Source organism: Drosophila mauritiana, chromosome 3L (genome assembly GCF_004382145.1).
Source record: "Drosophila mauritiana strain mau12 chromosome 3L, ASM438214v1, whole genome shotgun sequence".
Lineage (NCBI taxonomy): Eukaryota > Metazoa > Arthropoda > Insecta > Diptera > Drosophilidae > Drosophila > Drosophila mauritiana.
Window position 1 is genome coordinate 19,184,452 of NC_046669.1, and position 17,801 is coordinate 19,202,252.

The 17,801-nt window shown below is 46.1% G+C and overlaps 3 protein-coding genes across 6 annotated transcripts; 1 reads left to right on the forward strand and 2 right to left on the reverse strand.

Moving 5' to 3' along the window:
* Positions 1–5,358: 5,358 nt before the first annotated feature.
* On the reverse strand, positions 5,359–8,519 carry LOC117140803 (putative uncharacterized protein DDB_G0294196). Its single transcript, XM_033303902.1, has 5 exons — positions 8,173–8,519; positions 7,973–8,114; positions 7,148–7,833; positions 6,933–7,086; positions 5,359–6,873 (listed from the first exon to the last, which is right to left on the reverse strand). Exons 1-5 carry the CDS (start codon positions 8,399–8,401, stop codon positions 6,021–6,023), a joined length of 2,064 nt encoding a protein of 687 aa, XP_033159793.1. The 5' UTR covers positions 8,402–8,519; the 3' UTR covers positions 5,359–6,020.
* Positions 8,520–8,800: 281 nt separating this feature from the next.
* Positions 8,801–11,218, forward strand: LOC117139989 (guanine nucleotide-binding protein subunit beta-2). The gene is made up of 6 exons (XM_033302694.1): positions 8,801–8,962; positions 9,468–9,913; positions 9,968–10,169; positions 10,304–10,433; positions 10,518–10,604; positions 10,782–11,218. Exons 1-6 carry the CDS (start codon positions 8,894–8,896, stop codon positions 10,886–10,888), a joined length of 1,041 nt encoding a protein of 346 aa, XP_033158585.1. The 5' UTR covers positions 8,801–8,893; the 3' UTR covers positions 10,889–11,218.
* A 66-nt stretch (positions 11,219–11,284) lies between these two features.
* Positions 11,285–16,425, reverse strand: LOC117139990. 4 transcript variants are annotated; one of them, XM_033302698.1, is made up of 7 exons: positions 16,316–16,425; positions 16,127–16,196; positions 14,711–14,782; positions 14,196–14,307; positions 13,928–14,058; positions 13,024–13,173; positions 11,285–12,872 (listed from the first exon to the last, which is right to left on the reverse strand). In XM_033302698.1, the coding sequence occupies exons 2-7, from the start codon at positions 16,176–16,178 to the stop codon at positions 11,722–11,724; spliced, it is 1,668 nt and encodes a 555-aa protein (XP_033158589.1). In that variant the 5' UTR covers positions 16,179–16,196; positions 16,316–16,425; the 3' UTR covers positions 11,285–11,721. The 4 variants fall into 4 exon arrangements, with proteins under 4 accessions (XP_033158589.1, XP_033158586.1, XP_033158590.1 ...); XM_033302695.1 differs by lacking the exon at positions 13,928–14,058 and adding an exon at positions 13,488–13,600 and having other exon boundaries at positions 16,316–16,402; XM_033302699.1 differs by lacking the exon at positions 14,711–14,782.
* Between the last annotated feature and the right edge of the window lie 1,376 nt (positions 16,426–17,801).

Here is a 17,801-nt window from a genome sequence, read left to right on the forward strand (position 1 = left end):
ATTTTTGGTATTTCAATTAAATTTTTTATGACAACATCAAAACTCTATCATAATTCTAAATGGCCTGACATGAGCTTTTCGTTTCTTCTTTCTTCGCTGTTGATGAAGATTCTTGGTCATTTTTTGGGGTCAGAGGGTGGGATAAGAAGTTCTTGGCCAAGAGGATCAAGCAATAAAATTATGCAAGCTGTTTTAGATAACAAGCTGCCAGAAAACTAATATAAGTAACCTTTAACTTATAATGAATTAGCTGGAAATTAAGTGAGTATTATATATTATATGATATGCAAGGTACTCTATAAGTAATCCCCAGTTTGGAACTCCTAGCACCGCCCCACTGGAGTAGGTTGGTTTTTATGGCTACCTTGATGCTTTTTGTCAGTAATTGTAATGGGTTGGACAAAGGATGCGGCACTCCCGACCGCTCCGCTGCAGAACTGACTGGATGGATGGGATCCCTCGGTTTTTTGCTCGTTTAATGATGTGTGAGCCTGGAATTTTGCGCGCGGTGTCTGTGAAGTGGTCACTGGGACTCTCTGCACGAGGGACTTGGGACTCTGGACTCGAAAGTTGAGACTCCGGGACTGGCATACCAATTTATAATTTCTTTTAATAAAGTTGACATTTCGCCAGAGCCGCTGATGATGCTTTTTGTGCGTCTGCCGCGAGCGAGTGGATCATGGATCATGATCATGGTCTGCCGGGTGCCGGGTGCCTGGTGCCTGGTTCGGGATGTGGCAATGATTGTCCGCTGCGTGCCTGGATCCTTTCAGGTTTCAGGTGTCGCAGCTTGTCGCGCCTGGCATTTTGGCACTTTCGCAGATCGCCCCCACCACCATCACCCCGCTCCACTCCGCCGAGCATATGGGCATATCGGGATATCCTGCGGCATGTGCGGGAAAGCCACCCCGCCAAACGTTTTCCAAATGCCTTCCGCTCTCCACACACGTGTCTGCAAATTCCGCAAATATCCGTTATCCGCTTCCTTTGTCTGAGATTTATTTGTTCCATCCGCTGGCGCGTTATCAGCATGTGCAAATCTTGAAAATTTAAAAATAAAATACAACGTAAAAATCGGGAGAACAACCTCCGCCCCTCCGCCCAGTTGGGCCTTAGAAAGTTGTGTTCCACCCAGTTGCTTTGACCATATTAGCACCCAATTCGCTAGGTACATCCGCACTTTTCCACCCCACGTAACTTGGGTGCGCTTTATCTGTTTTCCCCGGGAAAAGCGAAAAGGATGCGATTCGCTTTAAACTAAGGCACTAAGCACTTTTCCGCTTTTCCCGCCGTTTGTCTCTCTGTCTCGCTGCCCAACTTTGTCAAGCGCACATAACAAAGTGTTATGTGTCTTGTAACTAACACTATGTGGCCAGGACTCTGGAACAAACGTACCCCCAAACAAGTCAAATGGAGCGTGGCACAGTGGGACTCCAAGTTGGGGATCTATAGTAATGTAGTAAATTCAAATGTATACTAGGGATATATAACTATACTAATTTGATTACCCAAAAATGGTATGGTATGGTATATAAACAATTTATAAACATTTTAAATTAATTTTAGCTAAAATACCTCAATACCAATGTATATCCAGCTAAGATTAAGAGACTTATTGTTATAAATACACGAATATAAGAAGAAATCCGATTTCTATAGATTATAATTTGAAATTTATGATTCTTAACATATTACATTCTTGGCAGTGAGCACCTGATGACATCGTACCACTGTGCCACCAGTTCTGCCCACCAGAATCTTGTGCATCCTTTATCCTCCTTCCCCCGAGAAGTGAAAAAAAGTACATTTTTCAAATGCTACTTTTTTCGTTGCCTGCTTTGCGGGGCGAGTGAAAGTGTGGACACTTCCCGGCTCGGCATCCCCATTACTCCTCACCCCTTCGCTTTATTTTTATAGTTTGCCCAGGCGAACCCGAATCTGAATCCGAATCCAAATCCGAGCCACCCATCAACCCATCCAACCATCCACCCATCAGCCCCACCCACTTTTGGCAGTGCGGTCGTTTTGTTTTCTGGCCCATTTGCGGGCCAAAGTTTTGCATCAAGTTGTAAATTTGGCGATTAGCACCCCTCGTCGAGTTTTCGCAGTCGGAGATGGATATGGTTATGGAGCTGGAGCTGGAGTTGGAGCTGTATTCCGAGGCCATTTCTAACAGCCCAAACACAAAAGCTCCTTGACAAGATGCGCGTCGGCTGATAAGTTGCATGTGGAATTAGCATAGGTTTTTTTTGCCCCATCCCAGATCCACACCAGCAGCATCCCGCAGCAGCAGCAACATACACATGCCGCAGCAACACAGCAGAAGCAGCAACAGCAGCAACAGCAACAGCAGCAACATCGAACGGGCGACGATCTTGTCGCTAAGCTTTATGAATAAAACATTTTCGGCGGCGGGTTGAACGTGGTCAACAGTAGCCGCCAGTGGCACGTCCATTGGCCAACTCGGTACTCCGGCTGGCGGGAACTCTCGACTCGAGTCGACTCGCAGTTGCTACAAATGTTTTACAAGCTTTTCAGCGCTTGGCCGCTCCATTGTTGTTGCTGGGCTTGCTGCGGTTCCCGGAAACAATTCAGTTTAAAAGAGCGAGAGACAGGACGGCGAAAAGGAGCAGGAGTTGGAGTTGGAGCTGGGCATTTGGACGGGAAAGTGCATCGCATATCGGACAATAAATCGTGAATGGTTTTGGCCAAACTGAATGCCGATGCCTCGATTTCGATTCACTGCGCCACTTGCATTTGCTTTATGATATGAGGCCTCTCGCTGACATTTGGCTTGACTTTATTTATGATAACAGTTTGCTACGCTCGCGGAGTGGGGGGCACCTCGACATCCACATCTACACAGGCACAGGCACAGCCACATCCAGATTCACTCAGCAGTTTGTCAGCATTTTGTCTTTCTATCTGGCCAACTTGCTGACCCAAAGCTGCAGGCGGCTCCAGCGTTTTGAGTTTGTTCCTCACCTTTTTTTTATTTTTGGGCAGGAAATGAGTCTCGAATGTATTCCTTTTCCATCATCTCCTTGCTCCCTTTTCGTGGCTCCTTGGGCGTGAATGCGGTGAGGCGTCGCCGTAATCGTGGCAAATTTGATATACTTAATGCCCAGGATGGGCCCTGGGAATGAGTTGCAAATTGGTTTAACTGCGTCTGAAGCTCCGGCTGGAAAGTGTCATACTTGCCATAGCTGCCATAGCTGCCCGCAGGCCATAAAAATGTGTGTTTTTATGTGCGTTTTACGATTTCGCTCCTCGGATGGGACGAGCCCGTTAAATGAGCCGCGAAAATAGTTTCCGTGTGCTGGAAATTGCCGGGGAAAAGGTTCCGTAATGCGATAAGGTGAGTGAGTATAAATAATATTGCGGATTTACTTTCTAGACTCAAAATGGCCTTTAAGAGTTGGTAAGAGTTGGTTCGGGTGCACTGGAATTGATGGATACTATCTACTTGACGCTCTACCACAAATAAAACTTTCTCCTACTTAACTTGGGTTTTTAAACTTTCATGACTGTGTGTGGGAAGTATTTTCTAGATATTAGATAGTTATTAGACATATTAGATATTAGATCATTGGTCATACGTATACTGCACCTTAAAGTTTTTACAAATTCTTATGCCTGCAAAAAATCCAGGATGAAAATTTTAATTATCTGTTGCTCTTTTAAAAGTGTCTTAAGTTCTTTCGAATGAAATACAACTGGCGTACTTTTGAAATCATGAAATTAAAGTGCTTCTGACACGGCTGCGGTAATAAAATACTTTCTTATGTTATAATCACATCAATTAAATTTAAATATTTAACATTTTAGAAGAGCGTTAGCAAATATGCAAATTCAATACAAGTTGTTTAAACAATAATTTGATATGCATATCAATAAAAGGTTAAGATAATATATAGATAGTATAAGCCATTGTTAATTATATCAAATAAAAATGAATATTAGCAGACTAAAGTTTTATAACTATGTGGGTAATATATATTTCCAGAATCTTGTATGAATCCAATCAATCCACCTGTCCCCCCAAATCGATGACAAACCCAAACCCACATAATTTTAATTAAAGCCCGCGCACTCAACCATTTAGCAAAGAATGGAAATTAATTTGCGAGTGCAAACAGAATAAACAACCAGCCGAAACCCAGAACCACCGAACCAATGGAAATTGGTAATGGCCACATGGCAAAGGAATCAATCAGGCGTGGAGCCCATGGCAAATATTTCCCATTTTCAGAACCCGATCCCGATCCCGGCGTGCGGCACACGTCTGATTAGCCCCGGCCATCGGAACTTCCGCCTGAAAATGAAAATGTTTATTAAAAAATTTTCACTTTTACATAAATTTCCCGAGCGGCAGCGGCTGCAGCTAGCACCGCAGTAGCAGCAGCAGCAGCGACGACGCAGCAGCAGGTAGCAGCTGGTGCCATCTGACATCGGGGATGGCCACACCCAGTGCTTCCCACTGGGAACCGCCCCCGTTTTCCGGCTTATGTACGGGCGGCACTACGGTTGTCTCACTCGAACAGTCCACCCATTGGACGCGCCGGGCGAACCGGTTTCTGTCCAATGCCAAGGGGAGACCACTTTCGGTGGCACGAGCAGAGTGCCACATATGTGTGCGCGCTTATGTAGCACGGATACATGGGGCATGGGCACTACTATGTGCGCGATGGCTCCAAGGGATGGGACCACTCTGCAAGTGCTCCACTTGAAGGCAGCTGCTCCTACGCTTTGTCGTTTGTCTAAATGTTTGTGTAGAGCTGCGGGAATAGTCGCTGGCTGCGGGATTGGGGGTTGCATGTGGGTGAGCGGGGAATTCCTGGTCGAGAGTGGGGCTCGAAAGGGAGGAGGGAGGATACCCAAGAGCGAGCTACATCAACTACCAGTTCTAACTACCAGATACATTGATTTCTATACCCTGTATGGGGTTGAACCCGTAGAAAGGTCTCTTAGCGACATACACTGCGAAAAATAATATTTTATCTTATCTAAGACTAACAAGTTGATGATATAGCTATTTTTCCAATGAACTGACTTACTTTAAGAAAAGGAGCTCACAATTATATGTTGTTATAACCAAATGAAAAACATGATAACGCTAAAGTCGTGTTCCTCGACTATCAGATACCCATTTAGGTGGGTTCCTGCTATCTCGACTTTCATACGGACATAGCCAGAACGTCTAGCCTAAAGAACCTTTATAGGGTAAAAACGACTTCTTCAGCTTGTTACATACTTTTCAAAGAAATCAGTATACCCTTTTAATCTACGAATTATTAGGGTACGGCAATATTATCCCGATCAAACTGACAAATTCACCCTGCATTAAGAATATTTGCTTTAAAAATATATTTTCTTTTTTCTTTGACATTGTATGAATTGGTTACAATCGATTTGGTTACAAGTATTTAAATAATTAATTGAATTTTTAGTTCCGGTTCCGTCAGCACCGGAAGCATCCTAAGCTAGTAAACACTATTTCTTTCCGCTATTATTGGATTTTTGTCTATGTACATATAACATTTTAAGATCCGCCCGCGAGCAAACGATTTTCGCTTTTAAAAGTTCAGAAATTTAAATGAAAACAAGAGAGAATGCTATAGTCGAGTTCCCCGACTATCAGATACCCGTTACTCAGCTACTCAGTGTGAATGCCAACGCGAAATTTCATCATTTTTGCAAATCGATAAAAAATTACGAGACTAATCAACCTTCTAGCTTATAGCTTTGTCTACGGACAAACGGGCATGGCCAGATCTACTCGGCTATTGATCCTGATCAATAATATGGTCGGAAACGCTTTCTTCTGCCTCAACGAATCTAGTATACTCTTTTACTCTACGAGTAACGGGTATAAAAATGTACAATGATATCAACTCGTCTAGAAATTAGAAAAACACTTTGAAATAACACTTAATGTCTAGAATGAGTCGCCCTGAAACCGTTTATGGTCCGCTCAAGCGTCATACTCCTCTCCAGGTAGCCAATGGTCACCAACAGCGCTAGTGATTCCTCAGTGCCTCGTTGATGACACGCAGAATTTCAATTTGCAGGTCGGTAAAAGCCACCGGCTCCAGCTGAGCATTGCGTATCTTCATGGACACAGCCTTGAAGAACGCTCCTATCTCATCGTCCTCTCCGGAGTTGTGGCCATTGCTGGAGGGATACTCCATATGGCTGGGTTTGCTGGGCGTAATGGGCGCCGAGTGATAGCGAGACGTGGAAGTGGAGCTGGGCGTAGTGGCAGCATTCTGGTACCTAGGCGTGGTTGGAGTCTGCATTTCCATCTTCTGGAACTCCCCAGTTGATTGAATCTGCTGATTTTCCAGGCTGGTGGCCCCGTCGCTGAGCTGCTCTTGCTTGGACATGGCACTGCCAACGCTTGGAACAGCCATGTAAACGGGTCCATCTTCGTGATCGTAAGTCATTACATGCTGATCCTGCTGCTGAGAAGGTTGTTCCGCCGCCGTTGTGGTTTCCATCTCCTCATCCTCATCGTCCTCCACATCATCATCATGATGGTGTACATCTCCGTTGATGTAATTCTCGATGTCCATGTCGTCGTAGGTGGCCACACAGAGTTCACTTGCCTGTTGTTGCTGTTGCTGTTGTTGCTGCTGATGCTGTTGTTGCTGCTGGTGCTGCTCTTCCTGCTGTTGCTGTTGTTGTTGTGGCTCAGCCTTGTGTGGTCCCGTCAAATGAGGCAGGGCGGGCAAGTTAAGCTGGGAACTCGACGATGATGACTCTATAGTGTTCTGCTGCGTGGGCGGTGAGTGAGAATGGGCCATATGGTCCTCCAGTTCTCTCACCGGGTCATTTTTGGGTAGCAGCATACTGAGTTGCGAATCGCTTTCCCTGAAGGGTACGAAGTTATCAATATATGATTATGTTAAAATCCACAAAGCCTCTCTTACAGCGTCTTTTGTTGTATGTACTTCTGAAGGAAACTGAGAGAATCATAGTGCTTCCAACGCGATGTGGCATCCATGTGCATCAGTGTCCTCAATCGTTTGTGCTCGCGTGCATATTGGTCCCTTAAAGCCTTCCACTTCAGTCGACACTGTTTCACTTAAATAGTAAATGCTTGAAAAATCATCTTCATCCTTCGACGAGTTTATCAACCACATACCCGACTTCTTTAGTTTTCTGGCGATTTCCTCCCACACCTCCATCTTGAGCTTGGCATTGCGATAGTTCTGGTTGCCGTAGTTGTAGATCATGTCCTCCTGCTGGATCAGCGTGATCAGTTCCTTTTCGAAGTAGCTCTCCATGTTGAGAAATGTGTGTATGGGATCGTCGTCCTCCTCCTCGGCGTTCGTCGATTGATTGTGCGCTGCTGAAGTGGTGGATACAGTAGACGTGATTGTTGCTGCCGAGCTCGACTGATTGGCGGCATTGACGCAGTCCACTATTTCGTTGTAGAGAGTGTCCACAACCGTGGTTGTGTTTGCGGTTCCACACTGCACTATGATTGATGGAGTAGCACCGCCGCCCGCATCCGTCAAATAGTTCCAGTTGGCTTCCGGCTGCGAGTGCATTTGTTGCTGCTGTTGCTGCTGCTGCTGCTGCAGCACGGCTCCAATATGGCTGGCCAAGAATGTCGCTGCAGGCTTCTTATCGGTTGAACTAGCCGAGCTGAAGCTGCAGCTGTCGAGCAGCGTGGATGCACTGGCATCCTCAATTTTAATGCTGCCGGAGAGATTGAGGTTCTGACTGCTGCTGTTGCTGCTAAAGGAAGTAGTCATGGGCAACGATAGAGGGGTCACCGTCGTACCCACGACGCCATTGGTAGTCTGACCAGATCTGCCTCTGTAACTGAAGAATTGTGGGTTTAATTAAATCCATTCAAAGTGGTTACACATCTGGAAGCCTGAAGACCAGAACTAGTGATAGCTTCACATGCTGTACAGTCAGCATGGCGGTGCCAACTTGAATTGCTCCACGGGCTACTTACTTTCTTGCCAGCGCATATGGACGCAGGAAGTCCAGCTCCTTGAAATACTTCCACTTCACTGGTTTTGAGGAGGCCTTGGCGCGCCTCAGCTCACGGCAGTACTGATCCCTCAAGGCCTTCCACTTGGACTTGCACTGGACGTCTGCGGAAATGGGATTAAGTGCCAACTTTTTGGTGGGGAAACTTAACCATGCACTCACCTGACCAACCCACATTGCTGCCAATCTCCAGCCATTTCTCGTCCTTGGTCTTGGTGCTGCGGTAGTTGGGATGCTTGGGATTGTACAGCGACTGCTCCTGGGAGACCAGTGAGATGAGAATCAGCTCTTTGGGAATGCTGACCACATTCTCACCCAGACTAGGGTCTATGCTGAGATTCACCTGCTGCTGGTGCTCGTGCAGCTGGTTGGCACATGTCAGGGTCTCCATGGCGCCCCCTACTTGGTGTCCATGCTGGCGGTGTGTTAATATGGGCAATTGTTATAAATAAAAGCAGGGAAAACAAAAATGAGGTGACCGAACAGCTGATCCTGGAGAGTTGTGTAATTAGAGGGACCAGATTCGCCTTGGCTATACAAACACCGTTTTTACATTGAGCGGAACACTTGGTGGCCACAAACCTGGTCACCATGAACAGTCCAGTGCTGACAAAGACGTACACAATTTCGATAAGTTGGCAGCCCGTTCATATGTTTTATTTTAAATTTTTGGCGCCAAAAAAACGTCTTTCTATACATTTGTATTTAACGGCTAATCCAATTAGCTAATTGCATTACCGCTGAGGAAAAAAGAAAACATCATAACATTCAGGCAAAACAAATTGTTTAACTCTCAGTTTATTGTGCGACGCGGTGCGGTTTAAAACTAGAAACATTCTTCTGGCAAATATTGCAGCCGTCCTTATATAATTAATGCTCAATAATGCCGAAAATTGACCCAGAAACACAAAAACTCTACGACGAAATCAATGGCATGATACAGAAGTTTAAGGTGAATAAAATGTATACTCAACGTACACCGGAGTAATTTCAGTTTCGAAATGTCAGAGAATAAATATAGCAACAACATTCAAAACCAACTTGCAATATTAAATTACTAAAAACAAACATATAAAAGAATGAGTTTCAAGGCCGTAAAAAATAAGTTTTTTCAGTTGTTTCATTATCGCACAAATAAAAAACCTTAACTTTAAAACGAATTCGTATAAAAAGATTGCACCTATATCCCTAATTTATAAATATAATATTAATAAAATATAAATATACAAATAAATAGGACTTAAAAACTGCCATAATATTTAGTCTCGAAATTAGTTAGGACTAAATCACACTTTGTGTATTAGAGATAATCATTATATATTAGTTATTACAAACAGATTTCAATTTTACGTATTGCCTGTCTTTTCTTAATTTAAATATGGTCATGCTTGTATAACGGAAATCTCTTATGGATCAAGAACATATAGTGTAATTCATTAATATTTTTTTTCTGTCAGGATGACCAAAAGAGCAAAGCTGATTGCACGTTGGCCGATAAATGCGGCGACATGGGCGATGTGCCCAAGATTCGATTCTCATCCAAGAAGATTCTCAAGGGCCACATCAACAAGGTGAATTCGGTGCACTTTGCCGGGGACTCGCGGCACTGCGTCACTGGATCGCTGGACGGCAAGCTGATTATCTGGGACACCTGGACCGCCAACAAGGTGCAGGTCATCCCCTTGAGATCCGCTTGGGTGATGACGGTGGCCTTCTCGCCGTCGGGTAACTTTGTGGCCTGCGGAGGAATGGACAACCAGTGCACCGTCTACGATGTAAACAATCGTGATGCCTCCGGAGTGGCCAAGATGGTCAAGGAGCTGATGGGCTACGAGGGATTCCTCAGCTCCTGTCGCTTCCTCGACGACGGCCATCTGATCACCGGCTCGGGAGATATGAAAATGTAGGGCATTGCTAGCCTTTTTGGATTAAAATCTAAGTTTCTTATGACCAACAGCTGCCATTGGGATCTGGAGAAGGGCGTCAAGACAATGGATTTCAATGGACACGCTGGTGATATCGCTGGCTTATCGCTTTCGCCAGATATGAAAACCTATATCACTGGCTCTGTGGACAAAACTGCCAAGTTGTGGGATGTGCGCGAGGAGGGCCACAAGCAGATGTTCTTCGGTCACGACATGGATGTGTCATCCGTCTGCGTGAGTACACATATATGTTTTTAATAATAATAGCTTAAATCAATTACCAGGAACTACTACTATTACTATTTAGTACTTGAAATATAGTACACATATAATCATATAATCGCCTGTCCTTCCCCTCTCGATTCCAGTACCATCCCAGTGGCTTCGGGTTCGCCTCCTGCTCGGAGGACCAGACGGCGCGCATGTACGACCTGCGGGCGGACCAGCAAATCGCCCAGTATGAGCCGCCCCAGAAGAACACTGGCTTCACGTCGTGCGGTGGGTTCTCGTTCTCCGTCTTGGTGGAACACGGTCGCCTTGACTTTTGACGGGTTTTTAATCTGATTTTGTGTCCCCCACCAGCTCTATCGACCAGCGGGCGCTACCTCATGTGCGGCGGAATTGAGGGCAACGTGCACTCGTGGGACACGATGAAGCAGCGGCACACGGGTGGGTATAGGGAATCGGGTAGTTCGTATTGGGTATTGGGTATCCATTGCACTTGGGGGATTCGGTGATAAAGAACGGGGATGGAGGCGAAGCTAATGCTCAGGCTGGCACTTGACTTACATCGATTTGCTGACCTTCTTCTCCACTTTCTGCTTTCCACTTTCCACTCCTTCACAGGCACACTGTCTGGTCACGAGAACCGCATCACTTGCATCAGCCTGTGCCCCAATGGCATGTGCCTGGCGTCCACCAGTTGGGATCAGCAAGTGCGTCTGTGGCTCTAATCTGTGCCTCTGATCTGGGTTCAGTGTCGTCCATAGGCGAAGACAACGTTTATGCGTGCGGTTTGTTTGCAAATTACTTATACGTAATATTCATAGTTCGCCTGCTAGTAACAGGATTGTTCTCAAGTGCAGACTTACAATATTAATACAATGTTTAAAACTATTTATCAACTTGCCAAAATGAGAATAGCTTGCCCCTTTTAAGTGCAAATTTTCAAGCAAAGCGTGCGTATGAATATAATTATAATAATTGAATACTTGATTACCTAGAGAAAGTAGCCAATTGCCAATTGGATGTGCGATAATAAAATGTATGAATAGTACAACAAAGTACCACGTCTCCCCCATTTAAACTCCTTTGCAACTTAATTTTTTTATATATTTTTTATATTTTTCTTATAAAAAATACTTATACAATTACGAAGATATTTTTGCTGCTGCGATTTTTGGCGCTTGGTTTTGTTTGTTTGTGGAAATTGTCTTTGAGCTGGTCAAAGAGGCAGCTAGGTAAATTAAAACAAATCACTTTTGAAATCAACAGAGAGATAAAGATACAGATGCAGATGCAGATACAGATACAGAATAGGTGAAAGTATACAGATAGATAGAAGATAGATACAAAGAGAGAAAGAGAAAAGGAAAGTCGCATAAATAACAGATAGAAAGTGGTTTAGGATCACACAGGAAGCAGGATGCAACGATTTGAGTATTCTGTAGATGGATCAGCATAGATCAGCTGGTACAGTTTGTTTAGTTTATCAGACTCTCGGTGGAACTACTGTGAGTTGTTCTCCTGTTTGGGTAGATGGAAGGATAGCGACGACGCGGCGGCCTTAAACGGAGAAGCCATCGCCAGTGGGATCCAGGATCCAGGGGTAGTTGTTGGGGCACTCCATGCACGTGAAGAGACGCAGCGTCTCGCCGGGCAGCTCCCTGGTGGTCAGGGGACACGCGTTGGGCAGGGAGCAGTAGGGCTGGCCCTTGACGTCGCACTTCTCCTTCCACTCCTGGAAGTCGCGCAGCGAGTTCAGCTCGGTGGGGTTCTGCATCCACTGGATCACCTGCAGGTTGGTCACGAAGAACACGTCGTTGCGGCCAAGCATCTCCTCAATGAACTTGATCAGCTCGTCGCGGTACTCCTTCTTCGACTTCAGCCACGAGGCGTGGAAGTGGAGTCCAAGTGGAGCACGGTTGCTATTGTAGTGGCGGTTGAAGTTGTGGCGCAGCAGGCGGGCGAACTGGTCGCCGCTGGCCACGTTCGAGCAGGAGTCCACCATGTGGCAACCGGGCAGGGACTCATCGAAGGTGGGGTCGTCGCGCCGGTCCAGCTCGTTCATGACCATCTCCCACACGGGGTGGCTCCTCGACGGGCAGTTGTGCGCGTTGCCGTTGCACTTGTGCGGCATGCGGAAGTACAGGGTGTATGGCCAGATGGGCACGCGGCCCAGGGAGGCGGTGATGGAGGCGTCGTACACGAAGAACTGGTCGGCCATCATCTCGAACTGCTTGTTGCCGCCCACGCGGAGGTAGGGCGCCCGCATGCCGATGATGGAGCCGTCGGTGATGTTGGCGAAGCGCTCCACGATCAGTCGGGAGCCGGCCATCTCGGCCAGCCAGTCGTCGTAGCTGCCGCCGGTCCAGTAGTTGGGGTCATCCTTGTGCGTCAGCGAGAACACGGAGATCTCGTGTCCGCGACGATGGAGGTCCTGCACCGCCGAGTAGTTGGTGTACTTGTGGGACACAAAGAAGGTGCCCTTGATGGAGCAGCCGTTGGGATTCTGGCGCTGTCCGTTGAAGATGTCCTCGTACAGGTCGATGTTGTCCACGTTGACGGCACCGTTGAAGGTGATCGTGATCATCTGGGGCACCTGCTGGGGCTCAATGCCGCCGGGAATGCGGGTTCCGTCCGCCGAGCAGAAGCAGTCGGGCAGGGCGCACTGCGTCGGATCGCATTCGGGGGCGCGGTTGGGATCCTCATCGACAGCTGGAAATGGGAGATGGTTGAGGGTTAGCTTCTGCATCATTTATTGAACTTCGCGCTGTAATGTATGCTGCACTTTTTCAACAAATCATCATCTCAAGCATCATTTGGAATTCATTTGGAATCTGTGGGAATAAACGTGTGATGGACTTACAGCAGGCGTTCTCATCGGACTCGTCCTTGCAGTCGGACTTGCCGTTGCAGAAGAGCTCCTTGTCCAGGCACTCGCCGTCGCCGCAGGACAGCTTTCCCTCGGGACAGATGGGCTCATCCGTCTTCAGGATGGGCTTGGCCTTGCGCGGCTCTGTGGAATGAACACTCAGTTAGTGGGAAGCCACTTTTTGGAGCTATTAGTGGGTGGAGGCGTGTTAGTGACAACAAATGTCTAAATTTTGAAATGAGAAGTATTTACATGAGTGTGATGGGGTTTAGTAGTTTAGGTGGGTGTTAGTTTCGAGCTGGGTTAGGGTTTGTTTCGTTCGTGGATCTACCAAAGTTCCGGAAGTCTAACATTGCTGACTACTGTATGTACAGGTGTATATTGGCTTGGTTGTTTGGTTGGTTGGTTTGTTTGTTTGGCTTGACTGGTTGGTCTGGCTGGTTGGTCGTCACACTTACTCTCTTTCTCGTCGCAATTGGTCACCTTGGCCTTCCAGTCGCAGGTCTGCTTGATCACGTCGAAGGCCAGACCCGAAGGACACTGAATTTCTTTCAAACCCGACTTGGTACATCTACAAAATAAAGTTCATGTTCTGATTTCGTATTGGCGTTGCTAGCTAGAGAACTTTGGCACCGATTCGGGGGTGGATTCAGGGTGTTTATGCAATGACTCGATCGATTCGGGGACTCGGGGATTCCCCGGTTTTAGTGACACACACAAAGAGATAGAGACAGACACACACAGGGGGTGAGAGACAGATAGACAGACACAGCGATAGAGGAGGGGTGGTTGATAGTGGGCTGGGGATCTGGGCTCTCGGGAAGTATCTTGAGCTTTAGACATCCGCAGCGGATTGGGTGATCTGGTGGATCGGTTCGATCTTGGTGGCGTCACTTACTCTCGAGCACATCGCAGGACTTCACATTCGACTTCCAATCGCAAAGTTGGCGCAGAACATCGAATGCCAGGCCGCCGGCGCAGCGAATCGGCGCCAAACGCCAAGTGCCATCTTCGCCGGCACTGTCGCACCTTCGATGGCGATACAAGAAGTGGCAAGAATTGGTTGTAGGAGTGCTGCTGCATTGGTCATTGCATCATCGGGCATCAGCCGTCTCAGCTGAACGATCGGACAACCCAGGGCCACGTGTGGCCGCAATTCGGCTTACCTGTACACCTCGCGGCAGTCGCCGTCGGTCTCCAGGCGGAAGTACTCATCCGCGGGACGATCGGCGCACACCTCCTCCACATCAACGCCCTCCAGCTTGTCCTGGCCATGTGCTGTTGGGATGGGAAAGATGGTTGGGCATGTGAGTACAGCAGTCGTTGTGGATCACTCGTGTTACTTGACTACATTGATTATGTGCATTTGTTTAGTTTCTAGCCATACCAACGTAGTTCTAGTCTCTGGACTTTAGTGCTTCTAAAATATTTTGATGCCTAAGAAGTTTTAATGTAAAAAGGTATATATTTTCGATCGGAATAAACAGGAATTGGATGTTCGATCGGAATGATGTTTAAGGTGGTGTTTTCTGAACGAAATTCATTGGAAATTTTCCACAATTTTCCCTACACATTTTGAATTTTGAATTTGATAAAGAAGTTTGTAGCAAACTTTGCGAAAAAGTAAATAATGCAGTATTCAATTTATAATTGTCGTTGCTTTGTCAATTCTCATAATTACGTTTTCTTTGGTATCTCCTTGAAGGGTCCTGATCTATGGCGGGTTCAAATGAATTTTTTACATACAAGCCATCTGGTTGAATAGAAATGTTTACATATTATCGTGCCAACAAATATCATTTTTAGTGTTCGGCGAGCACTGCTTAAGAAAATCTAATTTATTTTTGTTTTAATTTTGTAATAGAATAGAATAGGGACACACTGTCAAGAAGAAGAGGAAACGTTTTCTGAAGAAATCGCCATGAATTTGAACAGAATTGAAGAATAGTTTGAGATACGAGACAGAAGAGAAAACACCAGAGACACTTTCTTTAATATAAGTACTTGTTAACCTATTTAAACTTAAATGGTATTAAATACTCTAAAAAATTAATATTAGTATTTAAAGTCAATCTAGTTCTTTCCTAACTTCGTTCGTTGAGTATTTGCCAACATCTTAATTGTTAAATTGGTATTGTTCTCATTGGCAACTTGATCGCGATGGCTGCCATTAATCACAGTCGTTCTATTAGTTAATCGGCGTCTTAACCAGTATAATTGGCCGCCCCTCATGGGTTAACGGTTAACTTACTCCCAACACCAACGACTTTCGACCGGTTTTTGGCCATTGGTGTGTGGAAATACGAGTACCACTTCTAGCCGACCAAAACAACTCTCGGTTTTGTTCATTACAGTTGGTCTCCATCTCGTTTCGGCTGAAATCGAAAGGGCAAACGAAAGCGGCATATCCCATCTATGGGCACAGGTCCACATATCTGGGATGATCTGGGGAATGCTGGCGGAGCCGTATCGAATGCGGTATCTTACGGTAGCGCTTGGTCATGTAAGGTGTCTTTCCAAACGGGTTGAGAGTATTGGCTAACAGCGTTGTTGTTGATGTTGATTTTGTGGTTATTGGAAACCCGTTTTCGGTTTAACATTAAAATGATATTGCATAAACAACGCTGACGAGTCCAAAAATACATACATATATCTACATGGAAACGGAACCGACGGCAGACGGCTGGTTTTGTTCGTTTTCCAATGCTAATTTCGGTTTTATGGCCAACCGGAGTTTCGTCCTCTTGCCACAGTTTCTTTTCATCTTTGTTCGCTTTGTGGTTCGTCTTTTCCTCGTTTTCCGACAACTGAACTCTTACATCACCAGCGGCGAGTGAAGGATAAGTTTGATCGATTGCATGCCGCTAATGACTGCGGCTTCGACTTCGACTTCGATCAATTGTGATGTTTTTCGAGCCCACATCAGCGCACTTTTTCAAGTTTATTCGCCTTGGCCAACGATCGAGGCAGCATAGTATTTTTTCTTTGGCAACCTTGCGAAAAGTGGCAAAGTTTCCACCGCCAGAGGTCAGCAGCTTAACGCTAGGCACAACTAATGGCTACCTACGTACTAGGTGTAATCGAAGGGAGTACTCACCAACAGCCAGGCAGAGGCACACAACGCTCAAAATTGGCCACCAACGCGCCATGATAGATTCCAGAGCTCTCTGCGGGCGAAATTCGTAGAAGGGTTAGCAACACACTAGTCACAATGCCGTACTAATGGTACTGATGGCACATAGTACGAGGTAATAGGTATGGGTTAACTTTGGAAAACTCAACTGACTTTTGCCCAGACTCTGAGTGGGAATGCTTGGTTCGAATGGAAGTGGAGTGAACGGAGCTCACTCTTCCAATACACAGCCACGCTTACACTAGGTGTTGGCCACCAGCAACGAGTTCTATTTATCAAGCCGAGGTGTCTTGGCCGGGCTCGAATCCATGGTGGGTAGCGGGCAACTCACCCTTGGGCCAACTCACCACGACCGCTGCGCCGGCGCCGGAGCTTTCGAGGGGCAGTCTTGTGGATCGCATTCGGAAATGCCAAGGTACGCGGGCGTCTCTCCGCTTCTTCGATGTGTGAAGAAAGGTTAATTAGCATTTACAGGCGCAGGTGGGAGCGGGATCGGTCCGTACTTTACGACCGATTGTGCGGGGGATTTGATTTGATTTCTGATTTTTGATTTTCAGTTTTTTTGGCTCCAGACGACTGCACCCCTTGGGCTTGTTTGTTTACTCCGCTAGTTAGTCATCCGCTTAGACATGCATAAATCAAAGCCGAGTGCCCATCAATCTCTTTCTGCCACTGACCCTGAATTCGCGAGTCTTTTGTTCGAACATCTGCGACGCGGCTGCGTCTCGTCGATTCAAATCAAAACTATAAACTATTCTACGATAATCTCGATTTCGTAACTGTTTTTTTTTTCTTTCTTTTCTTTCTAAACCGTTTTCTACAGCACGTTTATTGGCCACTTGATTTTTATTTTCACCCAAACGAGCCGAGAATCCCAATGGGCTGGAGCTCCGGGTCACCTGGTGCATACTAAACAGGGGGTTTGGCTGCCTCTGGAAGCTTCCCGATCATTTGTATGCCAATCGCAGCTGTCGCATAAAATTCTTGTTAACGTGGCTAAGACACCAAGAGGTTATTAAACCTCCGACGACTCGAGCCATCGAGTGCTCGAGTCTTCCAGCAGAAGAGAGTCTTCTTGCGAGTGTGGCTGAGTCACAGGGATTAAGTCCGAATGCACTCCCTGCCGCAGATCTTGAGTTGCTTAATTATGCCAAGCCAAGTCGATGCCGTTGTTAACTGTTTTGTTATTCCCTTCTTTATGTTTTTTTTTTTTTTTGCACTCCCCAGTCGCTGGTTATGTAAACCAGATGGAGGAGATGCAGGCGCGTTAAGGGCCACATACCAGCCAACCTACCAGTCGAATACCTGCTGCCTGTTATTCAATAAGCCATCCAAAACCCGTAAGAGTGAGCAAAAAAAAAAATAATAATAAAAAACAAAAGCAGCAACAAAACGGAGCATGTTTGCGGATATGAAATTGTTGGGGACAACTTGCGGACACTTCTGCGGACGATGGGCATACACAAATCTGCGATCACTTTGCCACGGAATTGAATAAATATTTGCTTAATAAATAATACAAATCGGAAAACATAATATTTGCTTTTTACAGTTGCTTGAAAAACGTTATGTCAACTCAGGAAATATACTTATGAGTTGCCTTATTTGCTTAATCCTTAAAATCCTGAAAACGTTCCAA